General features: G+C 36.1%; 3 protein-coding genes across 3 annotated transcripts; 2 read left to right on the forward strand and 1 right to left on the reverse strand.

The window, feature by feature from the left end:
• The first annotated feature begins 7,717 nt into the window (after nucleotides 1–7,717).
• Nucleotides 7,718–14,079, forward strand: LOC18608376 (CMP-sialic acid transporter 4). Its single transcript, XM_007043028.3, has 15 exons — nucleotides 7,718–7,901; nucleotides 8,373–8,436; nucleotides 8,543–8,591; nucleotides 8,709–8,820; nucleotides 8,896–8,975; nucleotides 9,067–9,142; nucleotides 9,234–9,334; nucleotides 9,593–9,664; nucleotides 11,256–11,304; nucleotides 11,419–11,460; nucleotides 11,717–11,838; nucleotides 12,068–12,127; nucleotides 12,670–12,718; nucleotides 13,366–13,460; nucleotides 13,684–14,079. Exons 1-15 carry the CDS (start codon nucleotides 7,875–7,877, stop codon nucleotides 13,733–13,735), a joined length of 1,050 nt encoding a protein of 349 aa, XP_007043090.2. The 5' UTR covers nucleotides 7,718–7,874; the 3' UTR covers nucleotides 13,736–14,079.
• A 1,203-nt stretch (nucleotides 14,080–15,282) lies between these two features.
• Nucleotides 15,283–16,831, forward strand: LOC18608377 (cysteine protease XCP1). The gene is made up of 4 exons (XM_007043030.3): nucleotides 15,283–15,800; nucleotides 15,892–16,127; nucleotides 16,218–16,358; nucleotides 16,457–16,831. The coding sequence occupies exons 1-4, from the start codon at nucleotides 15,338–15,340 to the stop codon at nucleotides 16,667–16,669; spliced, it is 1,053 nt and encodes a 350-aa protein (XP_007043092.2). The 5' UTR covers nucleotides 15,283–15,337; the 3' UTR covers nucleotides 16,670–16,831.
• A 772-nt stretch (nucleotides 16,832–17,603) lies between these two features.
• On the reverse strand, nucleotides 17,604–21,951 carry LOC18608378 (damage-control phosphatase At2g17340). The gene is made up of 12 exons (XM_007043031.3): nucleotides 21,636–21,951; nucleotides 21,290–21,355; nucleotides 20,990–21,056; nucleotides 20,817–20,885; nucleotides 20,290–20,430; nucleotides 19,666–19,794; nucleotides 19,437–19,523; nucleotides 18,807–18,881; nucleotides 18,641–18,718; nucleotides 18,468–18,545; nucleotides 17,977–18,039; nucleotides 17,604–17,880 (listed from the first exon to the last, which is right to left on the reverse strand). Exons 1-12 carry the CDS (start codon nucleotides 21,803–21,805, stop codon nucleotides 17,800–17,802), a joined length of 1,104 nt encoding a protein of 367 aa, XP_007043093.2. The 5' UTR covers nucleotides 21,806–21,951; the 3' UTR covers nucleotides 17,604–17,799.
• Between the last annotated feature and the right edge of the window lie 2 nt (nucleotides 21,952–21,953).

Here is a 21,953-nt window from a genome sequence, read left to right on the forward strand (position 1 = left end):
TCAGTATATGAAAAGAGGATCTCCCAGTAAGCCTCTCTTTATTTAAGTATTTTCATTTAATGGATTTTCATATATTAGTTTGGAATTGTCAAGGGGCCAGCAGCGGCAATCTGGTACGAACGTTAAATGATCTTGGGAGACAATATAATGTTTCAGTGCTAGTTTTAGTGGATACCCGCATCAGTGGTATACAGGCGAAGCGTGTGATCAATAAATTGAGATATAGTAAATCTCATCGGGGTTGAAACAGGAGGACTGTCTGGTGGCATCTGGATACTTTGGAAGGATGATATTCAAGTTAATGAGAGTGGTAATTATAATCAGTGCCTACACGTATCAGTTGGGGTGCCATCTGGATTTATTTGATTTTTTTCAACTATTTACGGACATCCTAACGCTTTGCTAAGACGTGGACTATGGACAGAATTATCTAAATTTTCAGCTTCAGTAGATAGAGCGTGGCTGCTAACTGGGGATTTTAATGCTTTTTTTTTTCACACATGAGAAGGCAAGAGGATCTTTGAAGGGTAGCAGGCCATGTACGTTCTTTCAGGAATTTGTTAATGACTACCAATTACTTGATCTTGGATTTCTAGGCCCTCGGTTCACACGGAAGCGTGGCGTGGTATCGGAAAGATTAGATAAGGCGATTTGCAATACCTCTTGAAGATTATAATATTCCGAAGCAGTTGTACATCACTTTCCAAGAGTTCGATTAGATCATAGGCCATTACTAATTAAGACCTGTGAGAGAAAATCATTGAATAGGAATGTTGGGTTTCGCTTCCAAGGTGCATGGATTACACATAATGATTTTGGCAATCTTGTGCCCGGGATGAGTCCCTGGGTATCGATAAAGCTCTTTCGAATTTTGCTACTCTAGCGAATCAGTGGAATAAGGCAGTGCTTGGTAATATTTTTTACAGAAAGAAAATATTATTAGCTAGTTTGAACGGTATTGAAAAAGCTCTCGAGGTTTGTTCATCGGCATGGCTTAGAGAATTGGAATGTAATCTACGGTTGGAATATGAAACTGTCCTACAACAGGAGGAAATTTACTAGTTGCAGAAATCCAAGGCGAAATGCTTGAAACTGGGGGATTGTAACACTTGTTATTTCCACATTAGAATGACACACTGTAGGAATAAAATGAAAATCTTTAGATAAAGGTTGAATAATGGAGAATGGTGTGATGCTCAGAAGACCTTACTATAAAGATTGAGTAAAGAATTGTTGAATCGGTTATACATTTCAAAAGAATGATTACACATATTTATATAGGGTGATATTATCAAGAAAAGGAAAGGTCAATGTACAACAATGAATGGTGATGAAAAATCAAGGAAGACTAATTGACGGTGCAATGAATGGTGATGAAAAAATCAAGAAAGACTAATTGACTGTTGACTACTGCTAGCTTGATTTGCTTGATAGAAAAAATCAAGGAAGACTAATTGACTGTTGACTACAGTTAGCTTGATTTGCTTGATTTCTATCTATTATGCCCCTGCAAGATGGTGGTGTCGTCAGAGACACCAATCTTGTTACGAAGAAGCTGGAAGCGAGTTTTGTGGAGTGGTTTGGTTAGTAGAACAGCAAGTTGATGAATAGTTGAGACATGAGCAACTTGAAGCTGACCAGTGGAGACTTGCTCACGTACAAAGTGGTAATTGAGAGCAATGTGTTTCATTCGAGAGTGAAACACGGGATTGGCACAAAGATATGTGGCACCCAAGTTATCACACAGTAATTGGGGAGGACGAAAGAGAGAGACTTGAAGTTCGTGCAGAAGGTTACGAAGCCACATAATTTCTGTCGTCGTTGAAGCAATCGAACGATATTCAGCTTTGGTGGAGGAACGAGCAACGGTCCGTTGTTTCTTGGAGCACCAGGACACGGGATTAGAGCCAAGAAAGATGATAAAAGCAGAGGTGGATGTGAAGTCATCTCGATTGCCAGCCCAATCAACATCACAATAAGCAGTGAAGTGGTTCGAAGAAGAATGATTCAAGAATAAGCCATGAGAGATGGAGTGCTTTAAGTAGAACAAGAGCCTCTTAGTAGCCGACCAATGAGATTAGGTAGGCTTGTGCATGAATTGAGCGAGTTTGTTTACAGCATATGCAATGTCAGGCTGAGAGATGGACAAGTACTGCATACTTCCAATAAGCTTACGGTGTTGAGTAGCATCGGTGGTCGAGGTTCCATCTTTAAGAACAAGAGACGAAGATGAGCTAAGAGGTGTAGCCGACTTTTAACCCCAACCATATTAAATCGAGTGAGCAATTCTCGAATGTAATGATGTTGAGAGAGAAACAAGCCATGAGTTGTGGGAAGAACCTTGACACCAAGGAAATGATGAAGGTAACCAAGATCTTTGACTGAGAACTGACCAGAGAGAGTGTCAATGAATTTTCGAACAAGAACAGAGGAGCTGCCAGTAATAAAAAGATCATCAACATAAACCAAAAAATACATGATAGAGTCACCATGAGTATAAACAAATAAGGAGGTGTCACTGATGGCATTAGTGAATCCAAAAGAAAGAACGAAGCGTTTTAGTTCCTCGAACCAAGCGCGCGATGCTTGCTTGAGATCGTAGATTGATCGATGAAGTCGACACACATGCTTAGGATAAGTGGTGTCAACAAAACCAGGCGGTTGAGACATGAATACTTCCTCAGAGAGATGGCCATGAAGAAAAGCATTGTTGACGTCGAGTTGATGAATAGGCCAACCCTGCGATAGAGCTAGTGTAAGCATAACCCGGATGGTGTTTGGTTTGATGACAGGACTGAATGTCTCAAAATAGTCAATTCCAAGCCGCTGGTGAAAGCCTTTAGCTACAAGACGTGCCTTGTAACGAGCCACGCTACCATCAGGGTGATGTTTAACTCTATAAACCCATTTGCATCTGACGACATTCTGGTTACTCGTTCGGGGAACCAACTCCCAGGTTTTGTTCTGACATAGAACATTGATCTCTTCACACATAGCGTGATACCATTCACGACTTTAGAGGGCATGAAATATGTTGGTGGGTTCGAGAGATGGTGGAAGAGGATCAGTAGTGGCGACGAAGCTTATTTTTTAGGTTAGTTTGAAAACTTGGTTTTTGGAGCGAGTGATCATAAGATGGGTATTGTCTTGGTTGGGAGGCTTGTGAATGGAAGAAATGAGATTAGAGGGTAAGGAAGGTGCACAAGAAGGCTCACCTGCAAGAGAAGAAGAAGTTACAATATCTTGATTGGATACTATCTAAGGTCTAATCAGCCTCAAAAATGCAGTTAGTGGGTATTGGGTTAGGGGAAACCACAAAGGAATTTGGGGAAGAGTGAGAAGTTGTCTTAGAAGACGATGATGGAGGTGAAGTTTGCGGAGAGTGTGCACTGCTAATGGTCCTGTGATTTTGTAATGAGGTAGAATCTGACTGGTCAGTGGCTAGAAAGTTTGTGGCAACAGACGATGGCAAGGAACTTGATATATTTGTGACAGGAGCATTGGAGTTGGCAAAAGAGTGAAGAGATGGAGAAAGAATAGACCAGATAGGTAGAGTGTGGGAAGTGACAGACGTATCTTTGGTTTGGGAGGGCAAGGATGGAAATTGGTCTTTAACAAACTGGACATGACTAGAGTAAAAGAATTTGTGAGATGTAGGTTCATAACATGTATAGGCATTGTGAATATTAGAATAACCAAGAAATAAACATGGTTGAGATCGAGGTTCCAATTTGTGTTTGTTATATGGGCGAAGCCAGGGATAGCACAAACACCCAAAGGTGTGAAGTTTGGAATAATTTGGCACTTTGTGCAATAAGCATTCAAAAGGTGATTTGTTGTCGAAAATAGGTGTTGGCATTTGATTAATGAGGTAGACAACTGTATGAAAGGCGTATGTCCAAAGGGAGAGAGGCAAAGATGCATGATGCATAAGAGTGAGCCCAATTTCAATGATGTGACGATGACGACGTTCAACAAACACAATATGTTGGGGAGTGTGTGGAGGGGAGACAAGATGTTGGATACCATGGTTGGCAAAGATAGTGCGTAGCCCTTGATACTCGGTACCTCCATCGATGTATATGGTATTGATAGAAGTATTAAAAAACTTTTCAACCATGATTTTAAATTTAGGAAAGATAGTTTGCACATCGGATTTGTGAGACATGGTGAACAACCAAGAGTATTTGGTGAAGTGATCTAAAAAAGTATATAATAAGAGAAACCATCAATAGATCAGATTGGAGATGGTCCCCAAACATCGGTGTAGAGCACATATAAGGGATTTTGACTTTGCAAACTAGAAGTGCCAAACGAGAGCTTATGACTTTTATTGCATTGACACGAGTCACAAAAGGAAAAAAAGGAAGACCTAGATTGAATAGGTAATTTTTGAGATGATATAATGTGATTGAGGACTTTCAGAGATGGATGACCCATCAATCATGCCATTGACTAACCGTGGTAGCAACACCATAGCATGCTTGCTTTGTTTGAGGCTGATAGTCTTTTATAGTAGTTCACTCATAGACATTATTCTTGCTCACTCCTCTAACGAAAGGCGTCTTCGTGACTAAATCCTTCACACAAAAAAAGGTAGGGTCAAATTCAATAGAGGCATTATTTGTCTTACAAAATTGACAAATAGAGATAAGGTTTTGTTTCATAGTAGGCACACACAAAACATTTGACAAATTGAAAGAATGAGATGTAGATGGAAGTGTGGTATGCCCAGTATGTGTGATATGCAAACCTGAACAGTCTCCAATGATGATGTCATCAGGACCTTCATAAGGTTGATGATTAGAGAGATTGTTCACGTAGGAAGTAACATGATGAGAGGCCCCATATTAAGAAGCCATTTTGAGGATTTGCTAGTGTTGTGGTTGATGGTAGTCAGATTGACCTTATGAGGAACAGGAATACCTAGTAAGCGCTTAAAGATATGGCAATCTTTGGCAACATGGCCTTTTTTGTCGCAGTATTGGCAAAAGAAGTTTCGTTTGGAACCGTTGTTGTTACTTGTGTAGCCACCGCTTTGCTTAGGATTTCTATTTGATTGTTGGTCTGAATATTGGTTGAATTGAAAGTGTGAGTGTTGATCATTGGACCGATTGCTGTATCAGAATGAGAGGACTTGTTGCGATTAAACTGAGCAGTATTTGCAGTGAAACCATTTGTATGTTTAGCCACTTCTCTTGCAAGAAATGACTCATATTCAATGAGTTTATCATGAAGTTCCTCAAGACTAATTGGTGTGTCGTGAGCTCGAACAGCAACAGCTATTTCTTTGTATTCAGATCCCATTCCATTTAAAACATGAAGAATCAAGTTAGTGTTGGGAACAACGGATCCAGCAAGGGCTAGCTCATCAGATATTGAGTGAATTTTTTCAATATATTATAAAACTGTCATGGTTTCTTTTGGTGATGTTGGCTAAATAATCCGTGAAGCCCATGATGGGAGAGGTTGATGCACTTGCTAGTGCAGTAGAGAGACGATCCCAAATGTCTTTGGATGTTTTAGCAGAACTTATTATTGGAATGATATGCTCAGTGAGAGAGGTCATGATTCCTATTTTAAGGAGTTGATCTTGACGGTGCCAAAGAAGGTGGTTAGGATTTGGGACTATTTTACCATTAACAGTCTTTTCCTTAGGAGGACATGTATTTGTCCCATCTACAAAACCAAAAAGATTATATCCTAGAAGCAAGGCATCGAATTGGGATTTTCAAGAAGGGTAGTTGGTATGTGAAAGCTTTTTTGGTAGTAATGAGGCATTGATAGTTATCAAGCCGTCTAAGAGTGAAGAGTTTAGTGTTGGGACATGGTTTGTGAGGTTGGAGCTGGCTTCTAACATGATTTTTTTTTTTTGTTTTGAAAAAGAAAAAAGTCAAGGGATAGGATTGAACAAGACTCGTTGAAGCTAGAGAGGCTCTGATACCATATAAAGATTGAGTAAAGAATTGTTGAATCGGTTGTACATTTCAAAGGAATGATTACACATATTTATATAGGGTGATATTATCAAGAAAAGAAAATGTCAATGTACAGTAATGAATGGTGATGAAAATATCAAGGAAGACTAATTGACTGTTGACTACAGCTAGCTTGATTTGCTTGATTTCTATCTGTTACTTACAGACTTTAGCAATAGTAAAATGCAATTTTAATCAAATTCCATGGAACATTGTGTTTGGAACTACCTGTAGGTTTTTGTGGAAATGGAGGAATGCATTAGTGTTTAAAGGTAAAATGCTTGCTGCGGCTAGTCGATTGAATTTGATTATGAGTTTTGCCTCTATTATTCATAATGCCAACATGGTTAATTGGGGAAGCACTTCTTTTACTGCTATCAAACGTCAGGAAATTCATATAAGTGGGTCCCTTCCAAGTGATAACTAGATTGTGTTAAATTCAGATGGAGCTTATAGAATATCTTTGGGACAAGCCACTGCTGGTGGGGCCTTGCGTAATGCCTCAAATCGCTGGCTTGGTGGTTTTTCAATGCAATTAGGGGCTTGTACATCATACAGAGCTGAGTTGTGGGTAGTATATAAAGGTTTACTGCTTGCATGGGAGTTGGGTTTTAAAAGAATTATTATACAAGTAGACAGTTTGTTATTAGTTCGAGTAATTACTTCTTCTAATCACACCCATGTCGAAATTTTGATCTGATCAATACAATACGTAACTTAATGGAACAGGAATGAGAGGTTGTCACAAAGCATATCTATAGAGAAGGCAATCGCTTGGCTGATTTTATGGTGAACTTAGGTTTTTCGATTATAGGCATTTATTCTATTTTTCATTCTCCTTTTACAAGATCAAGTGATTTTATGATGTATGACATGTTAGGGATTTGTCTCCTTCGGTTAATAAGAGAATAAAGAGTTTACTCTAAAAAAAAGTACAAATGTTAATAAAACTTTTTTATTGATGAAAATAGGCACAAATTTATTTGTTGTATTTTTAAATGATCATTTTAAATATTTGTATTGTAAATATTAATAAAATTTATTCAATGTGTAAATAAAAAAATTTAATTATATTAAATGACCTTTTTTAAAAGGCTCTTTTAAGAATTTAAAATTTTTGACATTGTAATTATGAGTGCTTTGAGCTTGCTTCATTTACCCTTGTTTCAAAAAAAATCTAAATTATATAAAAAACATATTATTAATAAAAGTCCTTCAATATAATTAGAATTATTATTTACAAATTTAGTAAATTTTATTAAATTTATAATAAAAATATTTAAAATAATAATTAAAATTTTAATAAATAAATATGTGTCTATTTTCATCAATAAAAAAGTCTCATCAACATTTGTACTTATATATATATATATTATAGATTAGTTGAGATGATAATATACATTTATTTCACATCGCTAACATTATTACTTGATGCATATCCTAAAATTTGGAATGATTTTGGAAAATATGAATTATGACATGATTTTGAAAGACATTGTCATATTGATAATATTATTATTTGTACTTTAAATATAATATACTTGAATGGTATCTTATAAAAATAAATAAATAACAAAATAGAGATATATAAAACCTTAAATAAGCTGATATGGAAATCCACTTGTGTTTTGGGCCACAGAAGCCCAGCTATTGAGTAACCCAAAATGGAAACGGCAATTTCGTTTTTATTAGGAAAAGAGGGGCCTCATATATCTCGTGAATATCAATCACTGGCCTACAATCTCAGAAGCCTAATCAACAGTAAGGTTCGAATCGGTCCATGTTCTTTACTCTCTCCAATTTTTGCTTCAAATTTTCTTTTTTTCTCTACGAAGAAAAAGTTGAGGCAATAGTAGTATAGCAGGGCACTGAGATCTGCTAGCCGCTGCTTCGAAAATGGAGTATCGCAAAATCAAAGATGAGGTATAACTTTCTTTATCGTTTCTCTTCACTCTAATCGTCGCAACTCTCTTCATTATCAGATTCGCACGCTAAATGAAATCCATCGTCACTTATATTTTTAAGTTGATTTTGGTTAGGATTTCTGATTTAGGCAACGGCATTAGCGTCTTATTTGGCTTTAACTCGTTCTATACTCTTTAATTTATTCATTTATTTGATCCTGTGAATCTGATGGCTAGTTTCTTCTTAAATTCCTTAAAATTTTGATGTAATTGTCATTTGTTTATTATATACTGGAGCAAAGGACAGTGAATTATAGGTATTCAGATTAAGTGAATTTAGTTTAAGAATGTGATTAACTCTTTATTGTGTAAATTGAAGAAATACTATCTACTTACGGAGCTGTAAAGCTGTTCACATTGATTGAAATTGTCTTTTTAAGGCTTTTGATCGGATCTTGTCATCTGTGTTTGAATGAATTGTGATTTGTAGGATAATGATGGAGGAACAGTAAGCGATGACATTGAGAATCTGCGAGGCAAAGGGTTTTCGGGTGGTAGGTTTTGGTTAAAGATTATATTTGAATGTCATGCAATTTCCATTGCACAATATAATCCTGGTTTTGTTTTCTCATTTCTGTTATAATTGCGGTTGATATGCAGCTTCTGTAAGTAATGTGCCTGTAAGGGAACAGTCCAAGTGGAAACGCAAGTAAGAAGCTTTTATAATCTGATTTTATAGTACAATTAGTTTCAAATAAGAAAAAAATAAACAGAAAAGATACATTTTCATGTTTTTTTTTTGTTCTTTTTTTTTTCTCTTGAGTAGGACAGTTGTTACACTTGCATTGACTTTTCTTACGAGTTCACAAGCAATACTTATTGTCTGGTCGAAGAGGGCTGGGAAGTACGAGTATAGTGTTACAACGGCAAACTTTTTGGTGAGTGGAATGGTTGTCCTGTGTTTGACTTGACATGATGCCCACTGGATTGACCTTCTATTTTTTGGGAAATAGGTGGAGACTTTGAAATGTGCATTATCACTTGCCGCCTTGGCAAGAATATGGAAAACTGAAGGTGTTACAGAAGATAACAGGTAAATTTTACTTGTGATCACTGAACTACATCCTTTTGTTAATAATGGAAATGAGTAACATGTTTTCTACTTCTATCTGTCATTGAACCAGGTTGAGGACAACCCTTGATGAAGTTATTGTTTATCCCATTCCTGCTGTACTTTATCTTGTAAAGAATTTGCTACAGGTGAATTCTGATTGTTTTTTGTTTTGTGAGTAAATATTTTTGTCTTATTTTCAGAATGTAATTGTGTGTGCTTTTCAATTTTATGTTGCAGTATTACATCTTTGCCTATGTTGATGCTCCTGGTTATCAGATACTGAAGAACCTGAATATTATCAGTACTGGTGTTTTGTATCGTATTATCCTTAAGAAAAAGTAAGCTCCTTAATCCATGCATGTTGGGTGTTTTCCAATTATTGGAACAATTTGCAAAAACCCATTGAAAAGAATTGATGGATGACGTCTGCTGACCATTCAGTATAGCATAGGATGGCAATGGAAATTCACAGTTATGCTAAGTTTTATGAAAGAAAAATCTAATATACATTCAAGTGGAAGATACACCAAAATAAACATGACTTTTCAACTTTTCTGATTTAACCTGTTTTGCTCTAATTGATATTCTGGTTTCAGATTAAGTGAGATTCAATGGGCAGCTTTCATTCTTCTCTGTGCTGGCTGTACCACAGCGCAACTAAACTCTCGGTAAGAGTGATTAAACCATTTGAATTGTTCCATTGATTGGATGGGTCCACTGTTCATCTCTGAGCTTATGCTTGTTACTTTGATGGAAACTTATTAACCTTGGAGATTGTCTTGGTGCTGTTATACAATGTTTTAAGTGATGGATGTGTCTATTGTAATCTGTGATAGATGTTTGAAGACAGATAAGGATTGAAGAATTTCAACTTGTATGTTTTATATGGTTATAAGTAGAGAATTTGAAATGGAAATCAATATCTCAATTACTAGCCATTTATGGTCAGCGAGGATGGGGCATTCCTAGGGATGGATTCAAGAGTTTATGCTCAGTGGGGGCAAACTAAAAGATATACAGTATCGAATATATAAAAAGCATAAATACTAATTAAGACAAGTATCACAAAGATTGTTTTGTTTTCTATGTAAAGATAACATTTTACAATTATTTTCTATTGTTTTTTATAGCTTGGTAGCATTGTAAAATCTTTTCATTGTATATATATATATATATAACCAAACAATCATTCATATTAAAATTCCTTATTCAATTGTACAAATGGTTCTTCACAATGTTCGTAGTAGAAAAAGTTTTTTCAACCACTAATACCAAAACTAATTATACAAGGAAACCAATAGGTACACAGTATGTTTATTTATCTCAACATGTTTTATCGAGAGATCATTAATACTTTTTCAAGCTTTTAAACTCATCATGAGACCTCAAACAACAATTTAAGGGTTTTTTTATTCTTTTTTGTATGCACACACATAATATAATATACAAATCATGTAAGTACTTTTCTTGTGTTCATGTAATATTACATATTCATTGTTTCTACTTTTTCTTTTTTCCAACTTCAAAATTGGTAATGTTTTCACTAAATGAAAAATTTTTCAGTTATCTCCTTACATATACTAAATTATTTTATCAATAAAAAAAATTCTAAATAATACTAAACAAATACTCTATTACAAATTATCAACATAATGTAAAATGAAAAGAGTAATTACTCACTTACATATGTTGAAGCTTTGGACGAAGGAAGTGGTCCATTTCCTTTATCTCGTTTGATTTTCTAAATCACTTGTTCTTCTCTTCTCTTTTTTGGTTCTTTCATTTGTTTTATTTTAATAGATTGGGAAAGGAACGTGACGTGTGGGGGTAAAAAAACAATTTTACCTTTTAAATAACTTAACTTTTTTGTTTTTATTCAAAGCTCAATAGGTGGTTGGTCCCATATAAATGAAAAATCCATTTTATAGTTCTTGTTTTATGTTTTTGACTAATTATACTTAATTATTTTGCAAAGTAGTTGCTTTTTATTGCAATTATACCTTTTTCTTTGATATTTCAAAAGGTCTCATATATATTTTGTCTCTTTCAACTTCAGTTGTGAAAAAATGTAAAAGAACTAAAATTTTGTAACACTTTTATAGTGTACCTAAGGGGACCTAGGATCTCAGTTGGGGCAGCTGCCTCCCACTGCGCCAATGTAGATCCACCCTTGCATGCCATTTTCAGTTTGAAATATTTAATATTTATGTGAAATTTATTGTTTGGCTATGCCTTAGTAAATGGCATTATTTTTTGCAGTTCTGATCATGTACTTCAAACACCTCTGCAAGGTTGGATAATGGCCATTGTAAGTTGACAATAGGTTTTTGAGGCCTTTAGTCCAATGAATGAGAAAAGTGAAATTGATTTATTGCTTCAGAGTCAAAATTTGTTATCATTGGGATCTTTATTTCCTTTGCAGGTAATGGCTCTTTTGAGTGGATTTGCAGGAGTGTACACTGAGGTGAACTTTTTGAGATACTTCTTGCACTTCTTTTTTATCTGCAACTTGTATTTAGAAGATTATTTTGTGTTCAGATGTTTAGTGAATGTTGCCTGATCTGATTCTGGTTGAATTTATTTGGTTTATGATTCTTCTCGAACAATGAGAATGTCTTGATTCAATTTAAAGCATACAGAGCTTCTGCTGAGTGCAACTAGCAAAGTTCTTGACTGTGTCAAAGAAATTCATGTTGGTAATTTACTTTTTCTGATGGCAGGCTATAATTAAGAAGCGTCCATCAAGGAATATAAATGTGCAGAACTTCTGGTTGTATATCTTTGGAATGGCCTTCAATGCTGGAGCAATACTAATCCAAGATTTTGATGCTGTTGTGGACAAGTAAATTGAGCTTTTTAACCTGTTGCTGGCACCTATTTTAGAAATAGTGTTATCAACTCTGTGCATCATGTGTGTGTGTGTGTGTATGTGACTCATTACTTGTAGATGCATCTATGTCTTAGAAAATGAAGAATGCTCTGTTTAGCAGTTTAAGTAGAGTTCTATTTTAATAACTTCATAACTAGATAGTTCAATTATTTATATTTGGAAATTTGCTTTGTTTGTTCAGGGGTTTCTTCCATGGATACTCAGTAATTACCACTCTCATGATCCTTAACCATGCACTCAGGTATTTACACTCTCCTTTCTGGCTTGATCAAGTTTGCCAGCAGCTAGTTTGCTGACTCCATTTATTGTTTTGCAATAGGCATTGTATTAAAGAAGATCTTGAAATTTTTTCTTATAGTTATGTGGAATTAAAGTTTGTTTGTTATTGGAGAATATTATGAAATGTTGAAAAAAATGTCAGACATTTTATAACAGTCAGAATAGCATTTTTAAAGTGCAATGAGCTATACAACCACTATTCAAGGGCCACTTGGCCTTTGCTTCCTTACCTGCTCCCTTCAATAGTTTAAGAAATTGAATAACCCTTGATCTGAAGTTTGACAAACGTATTCTGCAGTTCAGTTGGCACTGCTGTAGCTGTACTACAGCCAGAACTAACAAGAATCTTTGATGTCTGCCTAAATATATCTTCTTTTTGCATTTAGAGCCTAGATCTGTGATGATCGTTTTTCTTTTCCTGGTGAAGTACTGTTTAAGAATGGACCTGTTAATTTGCCTGTTGTGCTTTCATGAAATATGCTTATGTATTTGTTCTATTTGCAGTGGCATTGCTGTATCAATGGTAATGAAATATGCTGACAATATTGTGAAGGTAAGACAGAAAATGCATTTTTACATGTAGTAAAACATTCATTGTCTGGTTTTACTTGCACCTCTCTGATTTGTTAGGATCTTGCAGATTAAGCATGTCATGGTTGTTTGTACATAGAAATGTTCATGCATTTACATGGACTTGATCAACAGTGAAGGAAATTGCTGGATCTTTCTCAAGATGATTGGATTACTTGTTTATTACATTATATGTAACTGCCAGTTTTCTTTATGCTGGAACCTGTTAATAAGGTGCCTTATCTAAAATGAGCGAGAGCTTCTTTTTCTGTCTCTGTTGATAATACTATTTACAGATCCCAAAAAAGTGGTTTGAGGTTTAATAAAAATTTAAGAATCTTAAATAGCTGAATATTGAAGCCTGCTCGGGAGAAATCAAAGCAAAGGATGAGTTTGTGGCTTCATAATGAGATACACTAAGCATCCAATAAATTATTTATCCACACTGCAAATTAAAAATATTTATGAAAATGAATTTTTTTAGCAACAAAATTATCAGTCTATTTTGGGAAAGTAATAAAAGGGCTCAAACTGTTCAAGGAATGTGTCTATGATGCATAATGCATGGTACCCATTTTGAGTCTTTTAATTTTAGTTTCAATGCTTACTTAGCTTCCCTATGTTGTGCAGGTGTATTCTACTTCGGTGGCAATGCTTCTCACAGCAGTTGTCTCTGTGTTTCTGTTTGGCTTTCAGCTTACCCTTGCTTTCTTCCTTGGTGCTACGTAAGTTATCTCTGGCCACATTTTAATATCCATACAGTTAATAGAGTCCCTTATGCTCTGCAAACTTCAATTGTGGCATGTGTCGTAATCCACAATGTCACCGCATGGTAGAAGGTCCTGCACATAGACCATGATTCTCACGCATGTAGGGAGTGAATCATTTCTTTCAGATCAAAATGCATAGCAATTATATTTATTTCCTCTAATTCTCTTGTTATTGCAGTGTTGTGTCAGTCTCGGTATACCTACACTCTGCAGGGAAGCTGCAAAGATAGTGACTTTCCTGTGCTGCGTTGCCCTGACATTGTAAAGTCTTGTGTACTGAGGTTTTTGTTTTCAATTTACATTTGTTCCCCCTTTCCTCTATTATCATATAATCTTTTGATTTTATATTTTCCAATGTCAAAGAATTAAGTTAAGGTGAAATTAGTCGTACATAAGATATAACTATGTTTTACTTAGTTCAATATTGTTAAGCTGGGTAAGTTACCAGTTTCCAATTCTTTGTTTAACTTTTTTCAGTAGTTAAATACGTAGTTGAAGGGTTTAAGAAGAGATTAAAACTTGTATTTGTAAAATCACTGACATATTGAGTAATTTGAGCTGACAAATTTCTTTATGCTTCCTGTCTTTTGCAAAATGTGTATTATTGAGTTACCCAGTGGAAATCCAATGCTGATAATTGTGGTGTTCAAAGGAATGGGTGCTTGTGAGACCTTTAATTTGGAAGCCAAAGATATAAAGCAATCAATACCGGTCAGTCTCAGCACAAAAAGCATGGTGCCTGGCCATGTGTCCCAGAATATATAGAGCAGGGGAATCAAATTAAGCAAAAAAAAAAAAACCGAAGCCTGCCATCTGTATATAAGGACTTTCTTAAGTTAATACACCGATTAGGAATATGCTCTTAAACACAATTAAGTTGTACGTTTTCTGTCTATAATCAGGAGTAGGTTCCTCGGCAGTTTATCATTGGTCAAGAAACAATTAGAAGAGGGCAGTATTCATGAAATTGCAACAACTCATTAATTAAAAACCATGGGTGATTAGCATCTAAATATTTGGGTCAGTGGTGTTGGGCACATGATATTTCTTTTTTGCGAATTTTATTTTTAAAAATAAAAAATTTTAGAACAAGGGCAATCATCATGAACTTGTAAATACAGAAACTGGTATGATTGCCATCTTTGACACGTTAACATAAGCCTGGGAGGCAATCAAAACACTAAAAGGTAGTTTAATTCCTACTCTCTTCAATGCCCAAACGTGAATGTAGGTTGTCTGGTGCAAAGATCGTTATCGTAAAGATTCTGACACATGTCTGGAAATAATATAACGAACACACAATCTAATATCTGGCCAAGCTAAGCTGAAAATGCTACATGTACCCGAGTGACCATGCGAAGCCTGGGGCTGTATCCTCATCTTAAAGGCTGCAATTATGCGAATTTCCTAGCCCTGCAAATCAAGCTTGCTCCCGTCAAGTAATCAATTTGAAAACGTGATACAGGGCATCGTTTTGTCTCTGTAATGAAATTAAAATATCTGCTGGAATTGGCATGGAGAGTGGGTCTTGTTAGTCTGTACACGCAATAATGCTTCTTTGTAAGACTCTTGTCATGGAAGCACTATACCTATTATTTCTAATCAAAACATGTAGGATCCAATCTTTGACGAAACCTAAACCTGATGAGCATGCTTGGGACAAAAGCCTGTCAAATGAACCAATCGTAAAGACTCGGTATTCTAGAACCATTTTCTCCAACTTTACTTGAAAGCAACATATAAAGCTAAAGCTAATAAATAGCCACCCCAATTCCCTCCTCAATCCACTCATCGATTCTTCTCAACATCTCAGAGTTACAAACAAAAGAAAAATGCCTCTCTCCGTACTTTCCAAATTCTCCATTCTAGCATTCATTGCATCCTTTTTCATATTTTCTGCTCTGGCTCATGATTTCTCCATACTGGGTTATTCACCAGAGCATCTGACTTCCACGGCTAAACTTATTGAGCTCTTTGAATCATGGATATCGAAGCATGGGAAAATTTATGAATCCATTGAAGAGAAGCTACTGAGGTTTGAGGTTTTCAAGGATAACTTGAAGCACATTGACAAGAGGAATAAGGAAATCAGCAGCTATTGGCTTGGGTTGAATGAGTTTGCTGACTTGAGCCATGAAGAGTTCAAGAACAAGTATTTAGGACTCAAATCAGAGGTTCTCAGGAAGAACCAATCACCTGAAGACTTCACTTACAGAGATGTGGCTAACTTGCCAAAGTCTGTTGATTGGAGAAAGAAAGGAGCTGTTGCCCCAGTCAAGAATCAAGGTTCTTGCGGTAAGCATCCTCGCTCTCTGGATACATTCCTGGTCTTCTACGGATCAATGCAGAGCAATTTTTATGACAACATTGGTAAACATGAATGCAGGTAGCTGCTGGGCATTTTCAACGGTAGCAGCTGTTGAGGGCATAAACAAGATCGTAACAGGAAACTTGACTTCCTTGTCTGAGCAACAGCTGATTGACTGCGATACATCTTTCAACAATGGCTGCAATGGAGGTCTTATGGATTATGCATTTGAGTTCATCGTCGCCAATGGTGGACTTCACAAAGAGGAAGACTACCCTTACCTCATGGAGAAAGGCACCTGTGAAGAAAAGAAGGCAGATACAACATTCATAACATTTCACGAAAGTTACACTGTTATGTAAGCAATGGCTTATTTGATTAACCATGTTTGTTGTTCTCTTCAGGAGGAAACGGAGGTCGTGACAATCAGTGGTTACCACGATGTACCAGAAAATGACGAGCAAAGCCTCTTGAAAGCTCTGGCTCACCAACCTCTCAGTGTAGCCATTGAGGCTTCCGGAAGAGATTTCCAATTCTACAGTGGGGTAAGCTTGTTAGCTTTACATAATCTGTAATCATTTCATTCAGCTTACAAGTTTTCTCGCAATCTTGATTTACGCAATGCTGTGGGGTGTTGTTACAGGGTGTATTCAACGGGCCATGTGGAACTGAACTGGATCACGGAGTAGCAGCAGTTGGCTATGGAACCTCAAAAGAGTCAGATTACATCATCGTGAAGAACTCCTGGGGACCGAAATGGGGAGAAAAAGGGTACATAAGGATGAAGAGAAACACAGGAAAACCTGAAGGGCTCTGTGGTATCAACAAGATGGCCTCATACCCTACCAAGAAGTGAAGAAGTGACGTGAAAGATGTAGGTTTCGCTTGTCAAGAAAAACTTCGTTTTCTGCGTTTAAGCCTATTTCCATAGTTCCTTCCTTGTGTTGACCCAATTTGTTGGCCTACTTTTGCCATGTTCCTTCGTTAATAAAAATGGCTAAGAATTTCGTTTGAAAAACTTGGCATGATCTCTTAAATAAGAACGCAAACTCGGGGATGCCAGATTGGCAGATTCCTACCCATTTCGAGAAATAACCTTGGAATCAACAGTACATGGAAATATTTGCAGGCATTCATGCCATTCTCTTGTGAAAATTGAACACATTAATCGGAACAATCTTTTCTTCTTTTGTCACACTGGGAACGAGACCAACCCACCCAATGGGCTTGGGGTCTGGGTTCACCATAAGAAGAGGATAATAAAATAAAAAATAAACGAAAAACCTCTTTCCTCAATTGGATTATATATATGTAAATTATAGACTATACTTCAAAATAACAATATTTGCTTCTCACACGAATTGCCTGGAGCCTACATTCGAGGCCGTATTGAGAACTGCCCAGGCCCTTACCCCCTAACTCCGCAACCAGACTAACGGTGTGGAGGCGCTGATCCACATACAACGGACTCTGTTGGCACACAATATCTATCCTTCGGTTTTGTGTTAGCTATAAGTGGAATGTGGTGGTCACTAAATGTCCATAGAAGGACATTGAAGGACTTTGCTCAGCTTTTAAGGGTAATCTTGACATTTTGTAGATATATATTTATGTATTTTTTTTTACCTTGAAGAATTAAATCAATATAATAGTACATTCTATTTACCAATTTAATTGTAGGCTTTAATTTAAAAAAAAATTTACTCAAATAGAACATTTTCACATGTAATTAACAATATACTAATTTAATTTAACAGAGTCAGGAGACGGCCAGGCCTAAAGCCTCTGGATTGATATTTTTCTGCTAATAATTCATATTAAGAAATATTGAGAGTTCAAGATTACATGCGTACAAGAAAAATTCAAGCGCATGCAAATAGTTTTCAGATTTCATTATTAAGTTTGTAGGCCCTACGACCTAACTCTATTATATGCATTGAATAATTAAGAAATTGGATTTAGAAGTGCAAGCAAAGAATCAGATTATCAACCCAAAACTTCATTGTATTTGAAGACACAATCGTACAGCCGTCCCCCGAGAAACTGGGCAACTTCTTGATGCTTCACCTGTGAGAAATGGCAGAAGAAGATAAACTTTAATGGAAACTCCGCAAAATAACACCAAGTCCTCACTAACTGAGCATCGGGAGGTGATACTATTACCATTCCAATCTTCAGTGAATCGCACTTAAACTGAGCATAAAGATTAGTCTCTATTCCACGACCCTGCGCATGTGCACAAGCCAAAGCAATCAACACATGGATACCGATACCTTAGTTGCATACGGCCTATCCACAAGGATACAACCGAAGCATAGAACAAACAACTGCACTTGCATAGAATAATGATGACCGAACCTAAACCATAAACAGCAACCTTTTTGACCTATTCAACCAATACAAGATTAAAAGATTTTTATCACTGAGCATGTTAATCACTGACTCAATCTCTAAAGAATGAAGTATAATCAACCAACAGTTGACCTATTTAGACTTAAGACTATACATAATACGATTTGAATAGCCAGGGTTCAAGTTTGGCTCATCACGTTCTTAAAGTCATAAACATTTAACAGAAACCAATGATGAAAAATTCCCAACCAGAAATCTGTTGGTCATAACTTCACTAATGTAGTGGACTATAGAAAACCTACCATGCCTTCCAAAATAACTAAGTCTGCATCACTGGCCAGGTAGGCAAGCTCTTGTGATACTCTTGTAAGATCAATAACCTGCAAAAACAGAAGAGGCTCTTACTTCAATAACCAACATACACATTGTTTATTAAGTTGGGATGCATTAGGCAAATAGCACAACTATATCTTACCGGCAAATCATTACCAGAATTGGCAATCAAAAGATTTGAGGTATCAACACCAACAAGCTTGCCATTTTTATCCTTCAACTGGTAAATTAGCAATTAATATATCAGAGTCAATCTCAAAAGAAAAAACAAAATGATCATAATTCTAAAACGTTTTTGTCTCCATCACCTTTGATATAATCTCAACCAGTTCAGGATAAGTTACATCATTGATGGAAGGCAAGTCATTAGCTGCCAACACAACCTGTGCAAAGAGGAAAAAAAGACAAACATAATTCTAGCTGATTTTTCTAATGAATATCTAGCATTAGAGAAGATGATATTTTGTGATCTTGAAACACACTTAAGATTGGTCATACAATAGGAAACAGGGAAATGAATTTTTAAGGACTACCAAATGACACAATAAAGTAAAATCTATTAAGTAATTTGACCTTGTCATTAACAAGAAACCAAACACTGCGAGAAAAGAATACTGACTAACTCAGAATACTATTATTTGGCCTTGATAGTTTAATCTAGTATAAGCGTCCTTTTGTGCAGATACATAGCACTATTAAAGTAATACAGTCATGCAGCTCTATGACACTCTGCAAATATATCACTGAGACAGACGATAAGATGGTTGAAACCATTAAAATACATATGACAAATTTAGAAACTTTGTTTCTTTTTTATTGTTTTGCAGAATTCAAAAGTCAAAAGTCGAGAAACTTAAAAAACACACTTATTTCTGCACATATAACATATATGTCATTGAAAACATACACAAAAAATTTTTGGGGTTTTGAATGCAAACCTGGGTCCCACGTCGGAGCAATTCTCTTGCAAATGACAAAATACCCAAGATTATATCTGCACCAGAGTTATCAACAAAAATGACAGCCTGCCATTGCAAACAAAAAGGATAATTGGTTAGGAGATGACACATGTATAACAGCATCAACTTCTTTCAATTTACTATTTTGAAAAAGTGAGTAGTGAAAAGAGAAAAGATGTCATGTTAAATTCATTGTGTATGGACTTGCCTTTTTCCAAGATTTCTTGCCCCATTTTGCTTTAAAAGTGTCCAAGTCATCAATGACCCAAGGTCGAGGAACAAGATTTTGACAACTAGCCAAAAAGGACATTCCGTCCCTTGAGAAAACCTCAGCAAGCTTCAAAAAGGAAGGGAAAACGTAAGTACCACTGCAAAATTTATCCCTATTATGATATACTTCTAAATTAAAATGAGTATCAATACCAAAAAATCTTCCCAACCAGAATGCATTAGACATGTTATAGCATAGGCTGGACACATGAGAAGATTTTCATTTATCAATGATAGTTCATCCATGGGCCAAGATGATCATGGCAACAATAAAGAAAGACCCCGATTGAAGATCCAAGTAGAAAATGTTACAAAGACAAATTGCTTTTGGGAGCACAAGAAATACATGACAATTTCTATTTTAACAAATAACATAGAGAGCTAAAAAATTATTAAAATCGTGTTGCCTATCTCAGATAGTTGGAATTCAATGCCTTATGGAGATCACTGCTAAACATGGTAAGTTGTGACTAAACTGACTAATATGATATGCCACTAATGGTGAGTGTAAATACTTTTTGACAATAATGATGAGCTGAATGTCACATAATGATTGAACTACCTGTGCAGAACCAAGATCAAATATGTTTCCAGCAAATATTCCTCTAACCAGATTCTCCAGACGCTTCCCTCCATCTTCAATATTATCATTAAGACAAACTACTTCCGGAAATAGGGAGATAGCCTTTGCATTCTCTTCATCCTATTGCAAATTTTCCAAACAAGTAGAAGAATGCCTTTAATAAAACGGGAAAAGCATAAAACACAGGCAACTATATTAACATCTGACTCCGCTGCCCCTCCATTTCCTTCTTTTCTCATATTGCAAGTTCAACAATAGAAATAGTAGATGATTCTCAGATTTATAACAAGTACATGCAGATGATCCTCCAACCACCCACAATGTTGATTTTGGTTGTTTTTCCTTGAAAATATACCAGCTTACTGAAAAGGAAATTAAATTACCGGTATTGTTTGTGCACGATGATATAAAATTCAATCATCCAAGTTAGATAATTATAAATTGGCTTTCTGACTGCTTGCATGTAAAACTACAGTTTTTAGCAATAAAACAAGCTGTATACTTACTTTGACTTTCTTGAATATATCTCTAAATCCCAACTCTCTAAGAACTTGTTCACGAAGTCTGCAGAGAAGCTACAAGACCCAAAAATACCATGAGGACTGCACACATATCTTCAAGAAAAACCAGTCCGAAATCCATAAAGTAATATAGACTAGTTTCAAGAAATCTAACTTACTATACAATCAGGTGGCCCGCCATGGCTTTCAGGATCTTTCTTCAAGTCGTTAAGTATCTCTCCATACCTTCACAAAATTAAGCAAAAACACACACATGAGAAGAAACACTGACAATTGCAGATGCTTATCAGCAACCAATTAGACATGTTTTTATAGAGAGGGAACGATCATTTAAGTTTTCCTAAAGAAAAATGTTCATAGATAAAATCATATCTCCTTTTGCAACGATGGGATCATTTGTAAAGCAATAGAAAGTATAGAGAAAGCACAAGAAATTTAGGGGGTAGAAAAGCCAATACCTTTGAGCAAATTTCTCAGCTTTAGTTGGAGCATCAGCCACAGTAGTATCGCTCTCAGCTCGTTTCCTGCAACAGATTGAAGTAATGAGCAAAACTCTCCGGAAAACACGGGTACTAAAGCATATTCTTTTAATAAAAAAATGCAAAATTTCATGCCTTTAGTTCATCATGACAGCAAAGGAATCTAATTGACAATAAAAAAACCGTAAAATCCATCAAATAATCGCATACAACTAAAGAAAGCAATCAGTAGAGCAGATGAACTTAATCAGAGAAACTCGAAGTACCCAACTTTTTTTAGGAAAAAAAAAAAGAAGGAAACAAGAAAGAAAAAGAAAAGGGGTACTTGAAGGAGGGAATGGAATTGCGGAAGAGGTCGATCCAGGCAATTTCGGTAGGGGTAGCCTTTCGAGGATTATCGGATGGGAATCTGTAGGGGATCGTACATGCCCTGTAGTTGGATTCGATTGGCGTCGTCAGCAATGGAAATGCCACCATCTCTGAATCGCTCTCCATCTTTCCTTCGCCTTTCTTTCTTTCTTTTGTGGGCACAGAATGGGAAAGAGAATGGAGGGAAACACAAAGAAGAAAAACCCACCCTCGGCAAGATATATACTCTTACTATTATGCACGTTTTGGGTGTTTTCTGTGTTTTTTCTCTTCT

This window comes from Theobroma cacao, chromosome 2, assembly GCF_053813885.1.
Source record: "Theobroma cacao isolate CCN51 chromosome 2, ASM5381388v1, whole genome shotgun sequence".
NCBI classification, from domain to species: Eukaryota; Viridiplantae; Streptophyta; class Magnoliopsida; order Malvales; family Malvaceae; genus Theobroma; species Theobroma cacao.

Coding starts and splice junctions, on each gene's coding strand:
- LOC18608378 (XM_007043031.3), bottom strand. CDS start 21,805: ATGGAGAGCGATTCAGAGATGGTGGCATTTCCATTGCTGACGACGCCA. Junction 20,431..20,816: donor ATATATTCAAGAAAGTCAAA/GTAAGTATACAG, acceptor AATTTGCAATAG/GATGAAGAGAATGCAAAGGC. Junction 18,882..19,436: donor TGCTCCGACGTGGGACCCAG/GTTTGCATTCAA, acceptor CTCTTTGCACAG/GTTGTGTTGGCAGCTAATGA.
- LOC18608377 (XM_007043030.3), top strand. CDS start 15,338: ATGCCTCTCTCCGTACTTTCCAAATTCTCCATTCTAGCATTCATTGCA. Junction 15,801..15,891: donor CAAGAATCAAGGTTCTTGCG/GTAAGCATCCTC, acceptor ACATGAATGCAG/GTAGCTGCTGGGCATTTTCA. Junction 16,359..16,456: donor ATTTCCAATTCTACAGTGGG/GTAAGCTTGTTA, acceptor GTGTTGTTACAG/GGTGTATTCAACGGGCCATG.
- LOC18608376 (XM_007043028.3), top strand. CDS start 7,875: ATGGAGTATCGCAAAATCAAAGATGAG. Junction 8,437..8,542: donor AGGCAAAGGGTTTTCGGGTG/GTAGGTTTTGGT, acceptor GTTGATATGCAG/CTTCTGTAAGTAATGTGCCT. Junction 11,461..11,716: donor TTGCAGGAGTGTACACTGAG/GTGAACTTTTTG, acceptor TTCTGATGGCAG/GCTATAATTAAGAAGCGTCC.